A 21088-nucleotide genomic window follows, 5' to 3' on the forward strand; every position below is an offset into this window, starting at 1 on the left:
TCCTTTGCCAAGATAATCCATCCACCTGATAGGTGTGGCATATCAAGAAGCAGATTAAACAGCATGATCATTACACAGGTGCACCTTGTGCTGGAGACAATAAAAGGCCACTCTAAAATGTGCAGTTTAGTCACACAACACAATGCCACATGTGTCAAGTTTTGAGGAAGCGTGCAATTGGCAATTGGCAATGTCCACCAGAGCTGTTGCCAGAAAATGTAATGTTAATTTTTCTACCATAAGCCGCCTCCAACGTCGTTTTAGAGAATTTGGCAGTATGTCCAACCAGCCTCACAAACGCTGACCACGTGTAACGACGCCAGCCCAGGACCTCCACATCTGGCTTCTTCACCTGCGGGATCGTCTGAGACCAGCCATCCGGACAGCTGATGAAACTGTGGGTTTGCACAATTTCTGCATAAACTGTCAGAAACCATCTTCAGTGAAGCTCATCTGAGTGCTTGTCATCCTCACCAGGGTCTTGACCTGACTGCAGTTCAGCGTCGTAACCGACTTAAGTGATCACCGGCACGCTGGAGCAGTGTGGTCTTCACGGATGAATCCCAGTTTCAACTGTACCTGGCAGATGTCAGACCACGCAGGTATGGCATCATGTGGGCAAGCGGTTTGCTGATGTCAACATTGTGAACACAGTGCCCCATGGTGGAGGTGGGGTTATGGTACGGGCAGGCATAAGCTACAGACAAACACAATTGCATTTTATCGATTGCAATTTGAATGCACAGAGATAACGTGACGAGATCCTGAGGTCCATTGTCGTGCCATTCATCCACCACCATCAACTCTTGTTCCAGCATGATAATGCATGGCCCCATGTTGCAAGGATCAGTACACAATTCCTGGAAGCTGAACATGTCCCAGTTCTTCCATTGCCTGCACACTCACCAGACATGTCACCCATTGAGAATGTTTGGGATGCTCTGGATCACCGTGTACGACAGCGTATTCCAGTTTCTGCCAATATCCAGCAACTTCACACAGCTAATGAAGTAGTGGGAAAACACCCCACAGGCCACAATCAACAACCTGATCAAATCTATGCAAAAGAGATGTGTTGCGCTGTATGAGGCAACTAGTTTTCTGATCCAGGCCCCTACTTTTTTTTAAGGTATCTATCTATGACCAACAGATGCATATCTGTATTACTGTGAAATCCATAGATTAAGGCCTGTTGGGTTCTCAGAATATGAAACATACTTATTCATTACACTGAGGGAGAGAGGTTAATGTATAATGTTTACATTATGTCAGGATATGTTAATGTTAGCCATCAGGGATCCTTTGAGAGGGATCCTCTGGGAGGAGAAGAGACACAGTCTGGTACCAGGCACCATGACAGCCGTGAGTTGGGGAGGAGTTAGCACTTTGGGGTAGAGGTCAGGTCAAATGAAGTGAGGAAGAACAGATATCACTAAGGTTCTGTCTAGCAACAGATATGAATTGGTTGTTCGGATGTGTAGGAGGAGACTCAGCCTAGGAGGAACAGTTAACAACATAATAAAGAAATAAGACGATGATGAGATTATATTATGTAGTTACCACTTATACCAACCTAATCTGTATATTTCTCAGAAGAATGTATCTTATTCAGGATTGCTCTGTCTTTGGCCAGCTTCTCCATGAACTCCTGGCAGGGGAGGTTGAAGTTTGTCTTCACAATAAGCATGGCCTTGATGGTAGGAACAGTGAACCTATTTCTTGCTGCTGTCCATATATCATTCATTTGGGAGAACACTCTCTCGACTGGTGCATTACTTCCAGGTAAGCACATGACAACAGACACTAATCTAGCCAGGTTAGTGTGTGGGATGTCGTTCTCTTTGAAGTGGGTAACCACCGTGCTCCATCTCTGACTAAGCGGTGTCTCCGATGTGGATCTCTTCATGCTGAGGTTGCCTTTTTAAAAGGAGACAATGTAAATCTTTTAGATTATCTGTGTACTTTCCCCAATGCCTGCAAGTAGTTCACAGCCGTAGTGAAGAATGATTGGGATGTTTTGAGAAAGCTCTCTTTAGACATGGCTCCATTTCCCTCAAGCTCTCTCAGAAGTCCTCTGACCAAAACTCGAATGAAGTTGTCATCACGTCTTGCAGTCAATTTTGCCTCAATGTTTCTCAGAATTGCAGCTGACTCCACAGCACAGCGGTCCTGGCCTTCAAGCATCTTGATCGTGTCACTGAATACGGTCAAGTTTCCATGGACAAAGTCCAGCCAAAGTTCAGTCAGTGGATCTTCGAACATTGTTTGCAGTACAACAGAGCATTTGTCTTCAGAAAGAAAAAAGGATTTCAATGGCACATACCTTTTCAGCACTCTTTCTAGAGCAGGGAGCATGGACAGCCAGCAAACATTGCTGTGTCCTAATTTGTTATGGTACTCCTGGCCAACAAACTCACAAAAGCTCTTCAGTCTTTCTATTCTGACGGTGAAAATATGAAAATATCTTTGTGAGCAGGTACTCAACATCAAGGGGAATCATATCCAAAGCTGTTCTGGCCGTGTTATGAATGATGTGGGCAGGACAACCTAAGCCAATCACCTCCCGCTGTAGAGCATGTTTAACTTTGGTACGGACATTGACCCTCCCCAGCCTATTCAGTCCTCCAAAGTTGATATATGTGTTGTTGGCAAAGAATGCCACGACTTTGTTTTGCAGGTTACATTATTGGATGACCACCAGGACCTCAGCTGCAATCTCCTCTGCTGTTTCTCCTTTCAATTCAACAAAATCAAGCAGTTTTGTTTCCACAGATGTGTTGCCACCATATATCTTACAATATCTGATTACTATTGGCAGCAGCTTTACATGTCCATGATTGGATGCATCAATGGCCAGGGACACAAATTCAACCTGATCTAGGTCCTGGGTTACCAAAGTAGTTGCCCATGGTGCTAACACGTTACTCACTGTGGCATCAAATTTTGTCCTAGCACATGTCAAATTTGGCTCATAAATCTTCCGTGTGAGTTGTGCTGTGCAGTCCATAGATCTGTAACTATGATTGTGTCGCATAGTGTGGTATGCAAAGACACCCTCCTGCACAGCTAAATCATATTCTTCTTGGGAAGGCTCTACCTTCTTGCAGAATGTGGTGACAGAGGGCAAACCAACACGGCCAATCAGAGAGGCTTTATATTTTTAGTCTGTTGATGTTCTACCACTGCCGTTCTTCCCCCGCTGCCAATTGAAAAAGAGGAATTACAAAGGGTGCAGTTAACCATTCTATCATCTTGACCAGAGAGTATGAATAGAAATTCTCTCATTGTGTTGTCTTTAAAATGGCATTTCCGTTTCTTGGAAAGAGCCATTGTACCTCCTCTGTCTGCTCTTCTTACTCTCAACTTTTTCCTCTCCTCCAATTGTCTTCCTGCTCTTTCTTCCTTTCCTTCTCTTTACCTTTCCACCTCACTCTTCCACACTCTCCTCGCTACACTCTTTTTACTCCCTTAATTTTTCCTTGTTCTTCTCCAATCTTTAATAATAAATAGTACACTATTAGATAAAAAATACTTTGGTTAACAGATTCCCATTGCTTGCCTCATTTTTGTATTTTTATCTCAAAAACATTGTTTGGAATAATAAATTGACAGGCTCTGCAATCATATATTTACCTTTCCTCCTCTATCTCCTTCATTTTTCTTCCTATCCAGTCTTCCTCCTCTCCACTCTCTAACGAAAAACATTATGCTAAAGTTATCCATGAAGATTTCAAAATATATTTTCAGACTACTTATAATGACAAACCATTAAAATTGTAATCTACATTTAAATATTCTCATAATTGTGCATTCATTTAATATAATCATATTTTCAAAATAGCCCGTCCACTGCATGTTTACGTTTTTTAACCTAGCTACCATGACAGTAGCTAGCTAACCTAGCTAGATAACTTAGTCGACATAGCTAATGTTAGCTTCCATAACCTATTTAAAACCTTATAAAGCAGAGCACCTATCTATATAATAAATTGTGACATTATTACATCATTAGCTAGTATCTCAAACGAGTGTAACTTTGTTTGTATGTGGTGATGTTGTGGATTCACTTGACACTTGCTAGCTTCTGGCCGAGTTTTCCACAGCAGTTTTCTCTAAAACTATCGCGAGCAAGTAGTTAGTAGAAGAAGAGTGAGTAAAGCTGCTGTAGCGAGCAGCCCCCTCTGCTGGACAAAACAAGCACAACGCGATTGAGACGTCAACCGATAGGCTCTGCAGCCCGGTCTTTCTTGCCACGTAAAATATTATTTCACTTTGCAGTCTGTTTTTAACACACAGTTAAAAACGGGGACATTTCCGGGGACGTCTGGTCACCCTAGTATAGAAGCTAACGTCGGCTAAAGTTTGCCCCAGTCAAGCTAGCCTGTTGTTGTCATGGCGACAACTTGTTGTTTTTAGGATTATGTTTAGAAATACATGATGAAAATGTATGAGATAAGATGATAGTTAATACCTTTTTACAATGAGTTTTTTCGTATTTTGGCTATTGGAAATTGTATGAGTAGCCAAGTCCGTTGAATGAATGAGAGAGAGCCAACTGAAAACTGTATTGAAGTGAGAAGCAGCAGATAAACTATTTTAAATCTTTTAAGGTTTCAAACTCCCTTCATTCTTCTCACCATACCCTATCCAGGTCCCAAGGTTTAAGAGGGTAAACAATACTACTAGACCATGTGTGGTTTCACTACATGCTGCTAGTACAAAACCATGCTATTTTTTTTCATTGTACTACCATGGTTCATTTTGGTACCATGGTAGCTAGTACAATGAAAAAAAATACCATGTCTTTTTGGTCACTACCATGGAGGGAAAACACCATGGTCCTGGTACAAATTCCATTGTATTTTCCTGCCATAGTAGTACAATGAAAAAACTACCACGGTACTATCATAGTTTTTTGGTTACTACCATGGCAGGAAAATACCATGGGTATTGCAACAGTACCATGGTATTTTCCTGCCATGGTAGTGACCAAAAAAACATGATAGCACCGTGGTAGTTTTTTCATTGTACTACTATGGCAGGAAAATACAATGGAATTTGTACCAGGACCATGGTGTTTTCCCTCCATGGTAGTGACCAAAAAGACATGGTATTTTTTTTCATGGTAAATGTTTGTAAGGGGAAGCTCTCAAGAACTTGAACACACACACGTGGATGCGCACACACACACACACACACACACACACAACTCGAGTTCACAGATTTTCAATAAACAAAGTTCTCACCGTTTTTATTACGAGTTGATCGATTAAACAGTCATAGTATCCAAACTATCCATGGGTTGTAAGAGTAGTACTGTACAGTGCATTTGTGTTCCAGATGTCCTTCATTTAGTCATATCTGTGGTATTCTTGCAGTAAATGTTTGATGGATACAAAATGTACTAAACACAGAAACCTCAGTTATCATTATACAGGGTTTTTCATGACCATGTGAGCTAACCAGAAACAACACCAGGCCCTAGTTGTAGTGTTATCAGGGTGTAATCATCATTAGTCCAGAAAGTTTTGCAACTAAAACAAGTTTATAATGGACAAAGTTAGCTAGGCACTCCCCGTTTCGTTCCGTTTGCCTCCATTTTTAAGAAACGTTTTGCAACAGAATTGGTGTAATGACTACACTGCTGGTGTTACCTGCTCAGGTGTCATGGTCAAGGAAAACTACTAACCTTTAAAGCTTTCAGCAGGACAGACCTTTATCAAAAGTGGCAATGCAGAGAGTGGTTGGTAATGCCTAGTCAAGATACGACAGAGTTCTACAACTCCCGTTCTGGAGAGCTACTGGAGTGTACAGGCTTTTGATCCAGACCAACACTAACACACCTTCAATCTGCATTAGTACTGGGCTGGAACAAAAGCCTAGCCACACCCAGTAGCTCTCCAGGACCAGAGTTAAGGAATCCTGAGATACAGAGTAGTTGTACTGTTACACCTTGTTTTGTGCTTTGGAAAACAGTAAGGCAGTGACATTCCATTGCAATATATTACGTCCTTCGTCGGATGGTTCTACTATGTTTCTTTGTCATACAGATGAAATAAAATGTACAACCTAAAAAAAGGAAAAAGCAATGCTCATGGACATACATTATGACAGAGGAAGCCAAACTATGGTATCATGAGTGTGTAAAAAGTCAAAAAATCAGTTTAGCGTCAGGCAGCATCCATCTCCAATTATACTAAGTTGGCAACAAAGCAGTAGATCCTTAATTATTGAGTAGTTGAAGATGCAACAAAAATCTAAGGAGCAGAGGGGGTTGGTTGCTCGATGGTGTGGGGCAATGTTACCCCCTAAACAGGGATGTAGTGAGTGACCTTTTAGGCCACATTTGACCTTTCACCCCTGACCCCAGAGAGGGGTCACTCACTCCAGCTTGAGGAGCTCAACGTCAAAGATGAGGGTGGCATTAGGGGGGATGACCCCGGGGTGACCTGTGACTCCATAAGCCATGTCAGGCGTACAGGTGATCTTTGCCCGCTGACCCACACTCATCTGGGGCAGAGAGGGGAGGAGAGAGGGCGGGAGGGAGACAACAGAGGAATTGTCAACACTTGGTATCATATGTTGCAATATTATCATAAAATATCACGAGTGCAGATGCAGCGCATTACCTAACGTAAGACAATGCAGTCTCACCTGTGCGATTCCTTCCTCCCAGCCCTTGATGACTTCCTGTCGCCCGATCTTGAACTTGAAGGGCTTGTTTCTGTCTCGAGAAGAGTCAAACTTCTTTCCATTTTGCAGCATACCTGTTGGAGAGATATCACACAAACACTGTTAAGTCAATGATCTTCCTAGGATCAGGTAGGCGTTTGAAAGTTTCTTATTTTCATGTGTTCTGCTTTATATGAGTACTACTGTATACACGTAAGTGTGCTTGTAGGTATTTATTAGGATCCCCATTAGCCACTGCAGAAGCATCAGCTAACTCTTCCTGGGATCCACATGAAACATGACATAATACATAGTAGGAAACATTATTAGTCAAGGACTGAAATACATTTTATAATGTCACACGCAGCCTACATATCAGTACATACACACAATATCTAGGTCTAATGCATAGTATAGTGCAAATTACAATACAATATATATAAAATGGCTCTCTCTTCACAGTCCCCTTAGTGCATAAAGTTGTTCTTGTATCTGTTTTTTAAAACTGGTTTTATTGCTAGCTTGAGTTACCTGGGGTGGTAGAGTTACACGTAGGCTTTATTTAATACTGTGTGTTTCCCAGTCACTGTTCTGGACCTGGGGACTGTGAAGAGACCACTGGTTCCATGTCTTTGTTGTACCGATGAGTGTCCGAACTGTGTGCCAACTGCTTGAACAGACAGTTCGGTACCTTCAACACATCAATACCTCGCACAAAGACCAATAATGATGCAGTCAATCTCTCCTCAACTTTGAGCCAGAAGAGACTGACATGCATGTTATTGACACTTTCCCTCCATGTACATCTATGTACAGCAATATGTGCTTGTCACGGTTCATGAATCCACTGCCTCTCTCTCTCTCTCTCTCTCTCTCTCTCTCTCTCTCTCTCTCGTGTTTGTGTGGGCGTGGTTCCCAATCTCGGCCTGATTGTCTGTGCCAGCTGGAATCACTTATCTTCCCTTTATATGTTCTGTAACCAGTGTTTCTTGTTGTCAGATCGTTGTTACTTCTCTGAGTTTGTGTCGTGTGTCCGTGCTCATCTCTCACCGCCCTTGTGTGGATTATCTGCTGTGCTCCCTCCTACCCATCCGGACAAACTCCCCTGGATTTCTCAGCACGCTATCATCAGAAGACGCGCCCTAGTCCCTGGGTCGGATTCCGTCTGAGTACAGTCTGTCTGTCCTGTTGCTGCTGTAAACTGTATTCATTAAACCATCGTTGCTTGCATCTTGCATCCGCCTCTGTATTGTCACAGAACGATCTGACCCGACCATGGATGCAGCGAGTTCAACGAGTCTGACCGAATTCATTTCCCGCAGTATCACGAGAATGGATCAACAAGAGGAGAACATCTCCAGCACAGGTCGGGCAGTACAAGCCCTTGTGACGCAGGTATCCCAGCTGACCCAACAATTACGACATCTGAGGGGTCTCGCTGCGCCACCTACACTGGCAGTTCAACCCGCCCCGCCAGAGCCGGATTCCCAGCTAGAGCCACGGCTACCGACACCAGAGGGTTATTCAGGTGATCCTGACTATTGCAGAGCTTTTCTTACGAGATGTTCCATGCAATTCTCGTTGCAGCCACGGACCTTCAACCGTGAACAGTCTAAGGTAGCATTCGTACTCACACTGCTATCAGGCAAAGCGGCTCTTTGGGGAACGGCGGTGTGGGCGAACCAGGACCCATGCTGCACCTCTTTCCAGACACTCTCCGAGGAGATGAGAAGGGTCTTCGATCGGGCCGTGGCGGGTAGGGAGGCGGCCAGACTACTCGCTGACCTTCGCCAAGGAGACCGTTCAGTATCGGAATACTCCATCCAATTCCGCACTCTGGCCGCAGAGTGTCAGTGGAACGAGGAGGCGCAGTGGGACATGTTCCTGCATGGGCTGGAGGACCGGATCCAGAAGGAGATTTATGTTCTGGACCTTCCCAGGAATTTAAATGGACTAGTGGAACTAGCCTTGAGGGTCGACGCTCGTCTGAGTCGTATTGGCCGCCGACACGGAGAGCTGGCAGGCCAGCGGCGGGAACACGGCCAGTTCAGCCTCCGCTCACGAACCCATGCAGCTGGGGAGAGCTCGCCTCTCCCGGGAAGAGAGGGAGAGGCGGAGATCCCAAGGACTCTGTCTCTACTGTGGTAGAGCGGGCCACTTTATCCACTCCTGCCCGGTAAAAGATCAGGCCCGGTAGTAAGCATGAGGCTACTATCGGGTGGTGTCACCACAGAGAAGACCTCATCATCTACTCTCCTCCCGGTAAGACTAAGATGGGCCACCCACACGCACGACACCCAAGCCTTACTGGACTCAGGAGCAGAGGGTAATTTCATGGACTTCAAGCTCGCTCACAAACTCCAGATTCCTATCACCTCACTCTCGCACAAGATATCCGTCAACGCTCTCAATGGTCAAGAACTCCCCAACATTTCTCACACCACTGAACCTATCACACTCATCACTTCTGGCAATCACACTGAGACACTATCATTTCTACTCATGGACTCACCCCTTGCACCATTAGTTCTCGGCCACCCTTGGCTCACCCAACACAACCCCAGAGTTGACTGGGGTCATAACTCTATATCCATGTGGAGTAACAAGTGCCTTGAGTCCTGTTTGGTGTCTGCTTGTTCGTCTGTGTCTGATTCTGTGTTTCTAGAGGAGGCAGTGGATTTGTCTAACGTGCCCGTTGAATACCTCGACCTGAAGGAGGTGTTCAGTAAGTCCCGTGCTGCTTCTCTTCCTCCGCATCGTCCCTATGACTGTGCAATAGAATTATTGCCAGGTGAGTCTCCGCCTAAAGGCAAGTTATATTCACTCTCTGTTCCTGAGAGGGAGGCTATGGAGAGATACATCTCTGATTCTCTGGCATCTGGATTCATTCGTCCTTCCTCTTCTCCAGCGGGGGCGGGGTTCTTCTTTGTGGGGAAGAAGGACGGTTCTCTGCGTCCTTGCATTGATTACCGTGGGTTGAATAACATCACAGTGAAGAATACCTATCCCTTACCGTTGATGTCCTCAGCCTTTGAAAGGTTACAGGGAGCATCCGTGTTCACTAAGTTGGATTTACGGAATGCATATCATTTGGTTCGCATAAGGGGGGGGGGCGAATGGAAGACCGCGTTTAACACCCCCAGAGGGCACTTCGAATATTTGGTCATGCCTTTTGGGCTATCCAACTCCCCAGCGGTTTTCCAGGCACTCGTCAATGACGTGCTGAGAGAGATGATTGATCAGTTCATATATGTTTACCTGGATGACATACTGATTTTTTCTTCTTCTCTCCAGGAACACGTTCAGCACGTCAGACGAGTGCTTCAAAGGTTGTTGGAGAATGGACTTTTTGTCAAGGCGGAGAAATGCATTTTTCATGCACAATCCGTTCCATTCCTAGGTTACATCGTCTCGACTGAAGGTATTCGCATGGATCCTGACAAGGTTAAGGCTGTGGTGGATTGGCCAAGCCCAGATTCCCGTAAGGCCCTACAGAGGTTTCTGGGATTCGCCAATTTCTACCGGCGTTTCGTTCGCAACTTTAGCCAGATAGTCGCTCCTCTTACTGCCTTAACCTCCCCCAGAGTGATGTTCAGGTGGTCCGATACAGCCGAGGCTGCATTCACCAAACTCAAGAGCCGCTTTGTTTCGGCTCCCATCCTCATAGCACCCGATCCCTCGCGTCAGTTCGTGGTGGAGGTGGACGCTTCAGAGGTGGGGGTAGGTGCGGTACTTTCCCAACGTTCCTCTTCTGACGACAAGATGCACCCTTGCGCGTTCCTTTCCCATCGGTTATCACCTGTGGAACGCAACTACGACATTGGCAACAGAGAGTTGTTGGCAGTGAAGTTAGCACTGGAGGAGTGGCGCCATTGGTTAGAGGGTTCGGGGGTACCTTTTATAGTTTGGACCGATCACAAGAATTTAGAATATATCAGAACCGCCAAGCGACTCAACTCCAGGCAGGCGCGGTGGGCACTCTTTTTCGGACGTTTTGACTTCTCTCTCTCGTATCGCCCGGGTTCCAAGAATGTCAAACCCGATTCCCTTTCTCGCATTTTTGACCATTCCGAACGCCCATCCACTCCCGAGTGCATCCTACCCGGGACCCTAGTGGTCTCCACACTCACATGGGAGGTTGAATCGAGGGTCAAAACGGCCTTAGAAGGAGTAACGCCTCCGCCCGGTTGCCCGCCTAATCGGTTGTTTGTGCCAGAGGGGTGTCGGTCCGATGTTATTCGGTGGGGGCATTGCTCCAACGTAGCGTGTCATCCAGGAGTCAGCCGCACTAGCTTTTTGGTTAAGCAACGCTTTTGGTGGCCACTGATGGCTCGTGACATTCACAGTTTTGTCTTGGCTTGCTCGGTTTGTGCCACTGGGAAGACTTCTAATCGACCCCCAGATGGGTTACTCCAACCGCTGTCGGTCCCTTCGAGACCCTGGTCCCACATCGCGCTAGATTTTGTTACCGCCCTCCCGCCCTCCCAGGGCAAGACGGTTGTTTTGACCGTGGTGGACCGGTTCTCGAAGGCGGCTCATTTTATTCCCTTGCCTAAATTACCATCTGCCAAGGAGACAGCGGTAACTGTCGTGGATCACGTCTTTCGCTTACATGGCCTGCCGATGGACGTAGTTTCTGACAGGGGGCCCCAATTTGTGTCCAAGTTTTGGCAAGAGTTTTGTAGGTTACTGGGAGCGAGTGTCAGCCTGTCTTCAGGGTTTCATCCCCAGAGCAACGGTCAAACGGAGAGGGCCAACCAAGATTTGGAGAGAGTGTTGCGATGTTTGGTTTCTAAGAATCCCTCTTCCTGGAGTCAACAACTCTCTATGGTTGAGTACGCTCAGAATTCGTTGCCAGTGGCAGCCACGGGTCTCTCTCCGTTTGAGTGTAGTTTAGGTTACCAGCCACCTATCTTTCCCAGTACGGAGTCCGAGGTCACTGTTCCCTCCGCTCACGCTTTCATCCAGAGGTGCCGTCACGCATGGAGCAGAGCCCGTGAGACTCTTCTCCGGGTGGGGGCGCGCACCAAGGCTAAGGCCGATCGCCACCGGTCGAAGCCTCCGGTATACGTCGTTGGCCAAAGAGTGTGGCTTTCTACTAAGAACATTCCACTCCGATCCGTTTCGAACAAGCTTGCCCCCAAATTTATCGGCCCGTTCAAAGTCACCAGGATCATTAGTCCGGTGGCGGTCCGGCTCAAGCTTCCTCCGGCGTATAGGAGAATTCATCCTACCTTTCATGTGTCTAAAATAAAACCTGTGTTTCAGGCACGCATTAACCCGCCGGTCCCGGTTCCCCCGCCGCCACGACTTGTTGATGGGGAACCCACCTTTTCTGTCAATCGTATTTTGGACTCTAGAAGGAGGGGACGCGGATTCCAGTACCTGGTGGACTGGGAGGGTTACGGCCCGGAGGAGAGAAGTTGGGTACCTGCTAGGGACATTCTGGATCACTCCCTTATCGATGATTTCAATCGACAGGTAAATTCGCCTGGGAACGCCAAGAGGCGTTCCTAGGGGGGGGGGGTATTGTCACGGTTCATGAATCCACTGCCTCTCTCTCTCTCTCGTGTTTGTGTGGGCGTGGTTCCCAATCTCGGCCTGATTGTCTGTGCCAGCTGGAATCACTTATCTTCCCTTTATATGTTCTGTAACCAGTGTTTCTTGTTGTCAGATCGTTGTTACTTCTCTGAGTTTGTGTCGTGTGTCCGTGCTCATCTCTCACCGCCCTTGTGTGGATTATCTGCTGTGCTCCCTCCTACCCATCCGGACAAACTCCCCTGGATTTCTCAGCACGCTATCATCAGAAGACGCGCCCTAGTCCCTGGGTCGGATTCCGTCTGAGTACAGTCTGTCTGTCCTGTTGCTGCTGTAAACTGTATTCATTAAACCATCGTTGCTTGCATCTTGCATCCGCCTCTGTATTGTCACAGTGCTGCTTTGTTCTGGACCAACTGCAATTTACCTACAGTACCAGTCAAAAGTTTGGACACACCTACTCATTTGGCAATATCAACGAGTTTTGTTATGAACAAGCCATCTGCCTCAATGAAAGGTGGAGCTTTCATGCCTAAAATTTCATTTAAAGTACTCCAGAGCTTTTTACTATCAGTGTTTACATCATTTATCTGTGTTCCATAGTATAGTTTCTTCTTTTTGTTTAATTTAGTTACGTGATTTCTCAATTTACTGTATGTTTTCAAGTCTGCTGTGTTGTCAGACTTATCTGCTATTCCCTTTGCCTCATCCCTCTCAGCCATACAGTTTTTCAATTCATCATCTATCCATGGGGATTTGGCAGTTCTAACAGTCAGTTTGTTGATGGGAGCCTATCAGTAACCAGAAGAAGCAGTTTCGTAAATTCTTCAAGTGCAGTGTCCAGATATTCCTCATTACACAAATCAGACCAACAAATATATTTCACATCTTCCACATAGGAATCATTGAAAAGCCTCTTGTATGATCATGATATCCAGTCTTTGGAACTTTGGTTGTTCGAGATATGGCTATTATATTAGGATATTAGGATCACTACATCCGATGGGTGTGGATACTGATTTAGAGCATATTTCTGCAATATTAGTAAAGATGTGATCAGTACAAATTGATGATTCAGTTCCTGTTCTGTTTGTAAATATCCTGGTAGGTTGACTGATTACTTGAACCAGTCTTTTTGAGTGGGCAGATGGATGACAACCAGTCAATATTTAGGTCGCCCAAAAAATATACCTCTGTGTTGATATCACATACATCTTTCAACATTTCACACACACAGTCCAAATACTGACTTTTAACACTTGGTGGTCTATAGCAACTTCCTACGAGAATAGGCTTTTGGTGAGGCACATTAACCTGTATCCACTACTGCATCAAAGCAGGGACCGGGAGACTGAAAAACAGCTTCAATCTCAAGGCCATCAGACTGTTAAACAGCCACCACTAACATTGAGTGGCTGCTGCCAACATACTGACTCAACTCCAGCCACTTTCATAATGGAAATGGATGGGAATTGATGTAAAAATGTATCACTAGCCATTTTAAACAATGCCACTTAATATAATGTTTACATACCCTACATTACTCATCTCATATGTATATACTGTACTCTATATCATCTACTGGATCTTGCCATCTTTATGTAATACATGTATCACTAGCCACTTTAAACTATGCCACGTTATGTTTATATACCCTACATTACTCATCTCATATGTATATACTGTACTCTATACCATCTACTGCATCTTGCCTATGCCGTTCTGTACCATCACTCATTCTTATATCTTTATGTACATATTCTTTATCCCTTTACACTTGTGTGTATAAGGTAGTAGTTGTGGAATTGCTAAGTTAGATTACTTGTTGGTTATTACTGCATTGTCGGAACTAGAAGCACAAGCATTTCGCTACACCTGCTTTAACATCTGCTAACCATGTGTATATGACAAATAGAATTTGATTTATTACTTCCACATCATCTGACATGAGATCCTCTCTCAACTTAACAGGAATATGACTCTGGACATACATGGCAACACCTCCGCCATTTGCATTTCTATCTTTCCTATATATTCTATAACCATGTATAGCTACTACTGAGTCATCAAATTAATGATCAAAGTGTGTTTCAGAGATGGACAGAATATGATTGTTTTCTGATGTTAATAAGTTGTCAATTTCATGAACCTGGTTTCTCAGGCTACATATGTTAATATGGGCAATTGTTTGTCCTTTTCTGGGTTACTTGTTTGTTTTTAGTGCTATTCTAAGAGGCTGATCCGAGGTAGACATGTCAGTGACATGTACATTTGAGTCAATAGTACTGAGTGGGCTGCCCACAGTGGGCTTCTTCTTGAGGCAGACAGTTTCAGTGCAAACAGTGGAATACAATTCTATGTGCATATGATTATTGCAGACAATAGCCTCGGAGCTATCAGGAAGAAAAATAAACGCACACCTATTGAGGGTATATCCCCTGATGAATATATACCCTGAATATACACCCTGTATATACCCTGATGAAGACAGCTTGGCTGTCGAAACGTTGGTAATTACATTTTTGCATCTGAGCTCCTAGAGTGTGCGGCTCTATTTTATTTTCAAATACCCTCGGAGCTAACAGTTAAATGAACATAGATGAGGTTACTTACATTTACTGCACTTCTATTTCTCTGGGATATAATCTGATTTCCATGTCCTCTGTTGCTTATTTATTATGACAGAGAGGACTGGAGCGCTACCAAATCCAGACCGTCAGTCTCTTAAACTGTTTGTTATGTTGATGGAGATAATCCTGTAGCATCATTTGAACACAAAGCAAGGCCTAGACAAGCATATTTTCCTCACAAAGATCAGTTACATTCAAGTCATTCAAACAATTCCCCTAAAAACAAACTATAACAAAACAGAGCACTGTTTTACAGGCAATCCTTCACCTCAGCAGCAAGGAACTCTCTGGAATGCCTAGGAATCATAGCATTCCAAAATCCAACATCAAAGGCAGATTCTGATAATACAGGAGTGGCACAAAAACAAGAGTAATTCCACTGGGTTTCATTATCCAGATCGTGGGCTCATTTCAATTTTCTAAATTAGCAAAGGGAATTTGAAATAGGAGGCAGTAGCCTGATTCTCTCTGTAGATTCTTTCTGATGGTTAACTAGGCCATGTCTCGCCTGCATCTAGAACACAGGAGAAACACAGACAGATACAGGACAGGCAGAGATTCAGTAGCGGCACGACAATGAATGTGCCCATGAACATCTGTCCGTTCAGGCATGCTAAAAACATTAGGCCCATTAAACACTTCCACGAGAGGCACTGAGACAGAGACACTGCAGAAAATACTTAATCATTTACCTTTCACAGGCTTGGGTAGGATACTGAGACAAAATCCTAATTGTATATTTTTTAATGTACAGTATCAGTCAAAGGTTTGGGCACCTACTAATTTAAGAGTTTTTCTTTATTTTTTACTATTTTCTACATTGTAGAATAATAGTGAAGACATCAAAACTATGAAATAACACATATGAAATCATGTAGTAACCAAAAAAGTGTTAACAAATCAAAATATATTTTATATTTGAGATTCTTCAAAGTAGCCACCCTTTGCCTTGATGACAGCTTTTCACACACTTGGCATTTACTCAACCAGCTTCATGAGGTAGTCACCTGGAAAGCATTTCAATTAAGTAATAATGCCCTCGAAGCCGGGGGTTTGGAGGATATATTGGCACGGGTGTTGTTAGGCAAACCGTTCCAATATATCCTCCAAACACCGGCTTCGGGGGCATTATCACTTTTATACAACGGGTTACCAACATTTTCAAATAATGATTGACATATTTTCATTTAAAATGTTATTTTGATGAACGTATTCATACTACTTCATCCTTCCGCAACATATAGTCCCGAAACAAATCTAGGGTTGCTACCCTAGCCGGCTGGTCGTACTATTGGTTCAATTGCCAGAGATGAGATCCAGTCGTTCAGTCTTTTTGTTATGTATCTATGGACGCGACCCAGTCGTTCATTCTAAATGTTCCATTGCCATACTGGCTGGCAACGTTATTTTCCCTTGCATGCTAGCTAGCCAGATACGGCTAGCTTACAGTCACGTCAAACAGAATATCAACAGTAGCTGCATTTGTTTATGCCGTTGTATAGTGACATTTATTTGGATACCTCCATAACAATGAACTAATGAGGCACGATTTTACCTGGCATAGAAAATGTGTTCTCTTGTTAGGACACGCTGTTGTTCAGAGGAGCTAGCCAACAACACAGCTAACACAATAACGTCAAACTGAAGCTGGAAAGACTGCAAACTAGCTGCACTTCGTTTCGTTTTACCTTTTTTCAATTGACATTTTTATATATCGATAAAAATTATGCTAGCTAATTCATGATTTCGACTGGCTGAGCAATGCTGCCTCCATGCCTCTCTCGTCCTGACTCTCGACCCCTACACATTCATTACTATGAGACAGTTGGAGATCGAATTTGAACATTGAAAATGTCGGAGAGACAGTAAGGTCTATACAGATCTCCGTTGTTGAAAACTAAATGTTAGTCTAAAAGAAATGCCCTGCCTGGGCTGATAAGACAGGATAAAAATGAATTTTAATGTCATAGATTTAGTCGGTGGTAACTTGTGACATCGGCTGGAATGAGCTTTTAACAAATCAGAATTCAGGATTAGACCCACCCGTTGTATAATTAACAGGTGTGCCTTGTTAAAAGTTCATTTGTGGAATTTCTTTCCTTCTTAATGCGTTTGAGCCAATCAGTTGTGTTGTGACATGGTAGGGGTGGTATACAGAAGATAGCCCTATTTGGTCAAAGACCAAGTCCATATTATGGCAAGAACAACTCAAATAAGCAAAGAGAAACGACAGTCCATCTGTCACGACTTCCGCCGAAGTCGGCCCCTCTCCTTGTTCGGGCAGCGTCACCGGCTTTCTAGCCATCACCGCTCCATTTTTCTATGATCCATTTGTTTTGTCTTGTTCCATTCACACCTTGTTTGCATTCCCCAATCACACTATACAGTGGGGCAAAAAAAGTATTTAGTCAGCCACCAATTGTGCAAGTTCTCCCACTCAAAAAGATGAGAGAGGCCTGTAATTTTCATCATAGGTACACTTCAACTATGACAGACAAAATGAGAAAAAAAATCCAGAAAATCACATTGTAGGATTTTTAATGAATTTATTTGCAAATGATGGTGGAAAATAAGTATTTGGTCAATAACAAAAGTTTATCTCAATACTTTGTTATATACCCTTTGTTGGCAATGACAGAGGTCAAACGTTTTCTGTAAGTCTTCACAAGGTTTTCAAACACTGTTGCTGGTATTTTGGCCCATTCCTCCATGCAGATCTCCTCTAGAGCAGTGATGTTTTGGGGCTGTTGCTGGGCAACACAGACTTTCAACTCCCTCCAAAGATTTTCTATGGGGCTGAGATCTGGAGACTGGCTAGGCCACTCCAGGACCTTGAAATGCTTCTTACGAAGCCACTCCTTCGTTGCCCGGGCGGTGTGTTTGGGATCATTGTCATGCTGAAAGACTTTTTTGCCCCACTGTATGTATTTATTCCTCTGTTCCCCCTCATGCTTTATGTGAAATGATTTGTGTGTTACGTCTTGTACGCACTAGGCTAAGTGTTTGTTATTTTTCATGTGTTTTCACTAAGCTTATTTGTATTGTCGTAAATTTATGTTTTGTGACTATTCTGCGCGCTGTACACTTTGCCTTGTTGGCTGGAGGAGGTTTTTGACGCAGCTGCGACCGTCTGTATCTCTCCTGCCGTAATAAAGTGTGTGCCTGTTCACAATTCTCTGCTCTCCTGCACCTGACTTCACCTCAAGTACGCACACGCCTGACACCATCATTACTTTAAGACATGGTCAGTCAATCTGGAAAATTTCAAGAACTTAGAACATTTCTTCCAAGTGCAGTCGCAAAAACCATCCAGCGCTTTGATGAAACTGGGCCAAGAAACACAAGCAATGGACATTAGACCGGTGGTAATCTATCCTTTGGTCTGATGAGTCCAAATTTGAGATTTTTGGTTCCAACCGCTGTGTCTTTGTGAGACGTGGAGTAGGTGAACGGATGATCTCTGCATGTGTGGTTCTCACCATGGAGCATGGAGGAGGAGGTGTGATGGTGCTTTGCTGGTGACACGGTCTTTGATTTATTTATAATTCAAGGCACACCTAACCGGCATTGCTACCAAAGCATTCTGCAGCGATACGCCATCCCATACGGTTTACGCTTAGTGGGACTATAATTTGTTTTTCAACAGGACAATGACCCAAAACACACCTCCCGGCTGTGTATGGGCTATTTGACAAAGAAGGAGAGTGATGGAAAACTGCATCAGATGACCTGGCCTCCACAATCACCCAACCTCAACCCAATTGAGATAGTTTGGGATGAATTGGACCCCAGAGTGAAGGAAAAGCAACCAACATGTGCTCAGCATATGTGGGAACTGGTTCAAGACTGTTGGAGAAGCAATCCTCATGCAGCTGGTTGAGAGAATGTCAAGAGTTTGCAAAGCTGTCATCAAGACAAAGGGTGGCTACATTGAAGAATCTCAAATATAAAATATATTTTGTTTAACACTACTACATGATTCCATATGTGTTATTTCATAGTTTTGATGTATTTACTATTATTCTACAATGTAGAAAATAGATGGAAGAAATGTTGATCAACATGAAGAAGACATATGGGACTATAATACCCCTATAGAATACTACAATAGACTGTTCCAGAAACAGCCATTGTTGACCAATCCAACACCTTAACCTCACCTGACCCAGTCAGTGGTGTAAAGTTACTAAGTAAAAATACTATGAAATAGAACTTAAGTATTGTAATGAAACAGTAGGGAGCAGGTCTCGAACCCTGGACCTTCTAGCCCGAGGTCCGGCGCGCTATCGACTGTCCCGCAAAAGCATGCTCGTGTGTGCAGGGTCGATTTCCATGCTTATAAACCCAGAGTCGTTACGCTATTTGGGGAGGTATCTGGGTCCGGTTGCATAAAATACATCTTTTCCCTTAAAGTTTCCTTAACTTTAAGTCAGTTGCATTAAACATTTTAAGGTGAATTCCCCCCTTAAATTAAGTGAAAAGGTTAAGGGTGCCCCTTAATTGCTTCATTCAGTATGGATATCAATGTAAACAGCATTTGTGGAGGTGAAATTTGGTTTTCATATGCTTTGGTTACAAATGGGAAACAACAACCAGCTAGCTAGCTACTTAGCTAAACAATCGAAGGTGCACAATCTATGACTACAAAGCTAGGTGGCTAGTTAGCTATTGCTACACAGTAAGTTAGCTTGACGTACTAGGAAGTAATATAAACAAGTTGAGAAAAAAGTAACTACAAGAAACATGGTTTATTATCTTCTGAAGCAATTTGGTTATCCTTTCTTGATTATCAAAGTTATATTTTACTATCTCAAAAATTGAAAGTGATCTCTTTGAGGAGACTTTTAGTCAGTGACTGAGTCTGTCTCCATGGTAACCAGATACTCTTTCTGCCATACATGCCTTCAAACTACCATAAAACCCCTTAAGTATGCCCATACCTAAGGAAATATTTGAGTGGCTCTATGCAACACCCTTAAACAACTGCCTTGGGTAAGGGAAAATTATTCCTTAAGGTAAACCCTTAAGGGAAACCCTTAGGATGTTTTATGCAACCAGACCCTGTACTTTACCATTTATATTTTTGACTACGTTTACTCCACTACATTCCTAAAGAGAATTTGTACTTTTTACTCCCATACAATTTCCCTGTCACCCAAAAGTATTTGTTACAATTAAAATGCTTAGCAGGACAGGAAAATTCTCCAATTCACGCACTTATCAAGATAATACATGGTCATCCCTACTGCCTCTGATCTGGTGGACTCACTAAACACAAATGCTTTGTTTGTAAATGTCTGAGTGTTGGAGTATGCCCCTCGCTATCCGAAAAAAAGTAACATAAATTGTGCTATGTGGTTTGCTTAATATAAAGGAATTTGTAAGAATTTATATAATTAACTTTTACTTTTGATACTTAGATATATTTATATTTAAAACTAGACACTGACTTTTACTCAAGTAATATTTTACTGCATGACTTTCCCTTTTACTTCAGTCATTTTCTATTGAGGTATCTTTACTTTTACTAAAGTATGGCAATTGGGTACTTTTTCCACCATTGCCCACGGTATCAACACCCTCACCTGCACAAAAAAAACATGACAGTTCAGCATCTCAATCTGAGGAACTTGTCACATCTCGTAAGATATACGTAAGCATCGTTTCCAAGTTGTATTATAATAACCGATGATTTATTTATACCACCACAGTAGACAGACATAACATCAGCGTAAATAGTTGGCAATAAAACTAGCCTAGCATGCTAACCCCGGTCAGGCAGGGGATGGTTCACCCAGAGTGGGACGGTTCACCCAGAGTCACCCAGAGTCTTGTACAGTACTGGCTGCTTCTCCTCTTTCATTCCCCCCTAAACTTAGTAGGACCGCAGGCTTCCAGGAATCCCTGTCGCCCAGATATCAGTCTGCCTGCAGGGCCACTGGGCGATAGTCCAAGCCTGGAGTCAACATAAAGTTAACATAATGTTAACTTTCACTGCTATGCGGATGACACACAGCTGTACATTTCAATGAAACATGGTGAAGCCCCAAAATTGCCCTCGCTAGAAGCATGTGTTTCAGACATAAGGAAGTAGATGGCTGCAAACTTTCTACTTTTAAACTCGGACAAAACAGAGATGCTTGTTCTAGGTCACAAGAAACAAAGAGATCTTCTGTTGAATCTGACAATCAATCTTAATGGTTGTACAGTCGTCTCAAATAAAACTGTGAAGGACCTCGGCGTTACTC

General features: G+C 43.6%; 1 protein-coding gene across 1 annotated transcript in view; it reads right to left on the reverse strand.

The window, feature by feature from the left end:
- Nucleotides 1-5223: 5223 nt before the first annotated feature.
- LOC109866466 (peptidyl-prolyl cis-trans isomerase FKBP1B-like) overlaps nt 5224-21088 on the reverse strand; it is a 33263-nt gene continuing 17398 nt past the window's right edge. Inside the window, exons 3-4 of the mRNA XM_020455151.2 lie at nt 6655-6767; nt 5224-6510 (exon numbers count right to left, since the gene is read on the reverse strand). Of these exons, the coding sequence (XP_020310740.1) occupies nt 6382-6510; nt 6655-6767 (242 nt within the window). The 3' untranslated portion in view covers nt 5224-6381. The remainder of the gene's footprint in view (nt 6511-6654; nt 6768-21088) is intronic.

Source organism: Oncorhynchus kisutch, linkage group LG21, assembly GCF_002021735.2.
Source record: "Oncorhynchus kisutch isolate 150728-3 linkage group LG21, Okis_V2, whole genome shotgun sequence".
Taxonomy (NCBI): domain Eukaryota; kingdom Metazoa; phylum Chordata; class Actinopteri; order Salmoniformes; family Salmonidae; genus Oncorhynchus; species Oncorhynchus kisutch.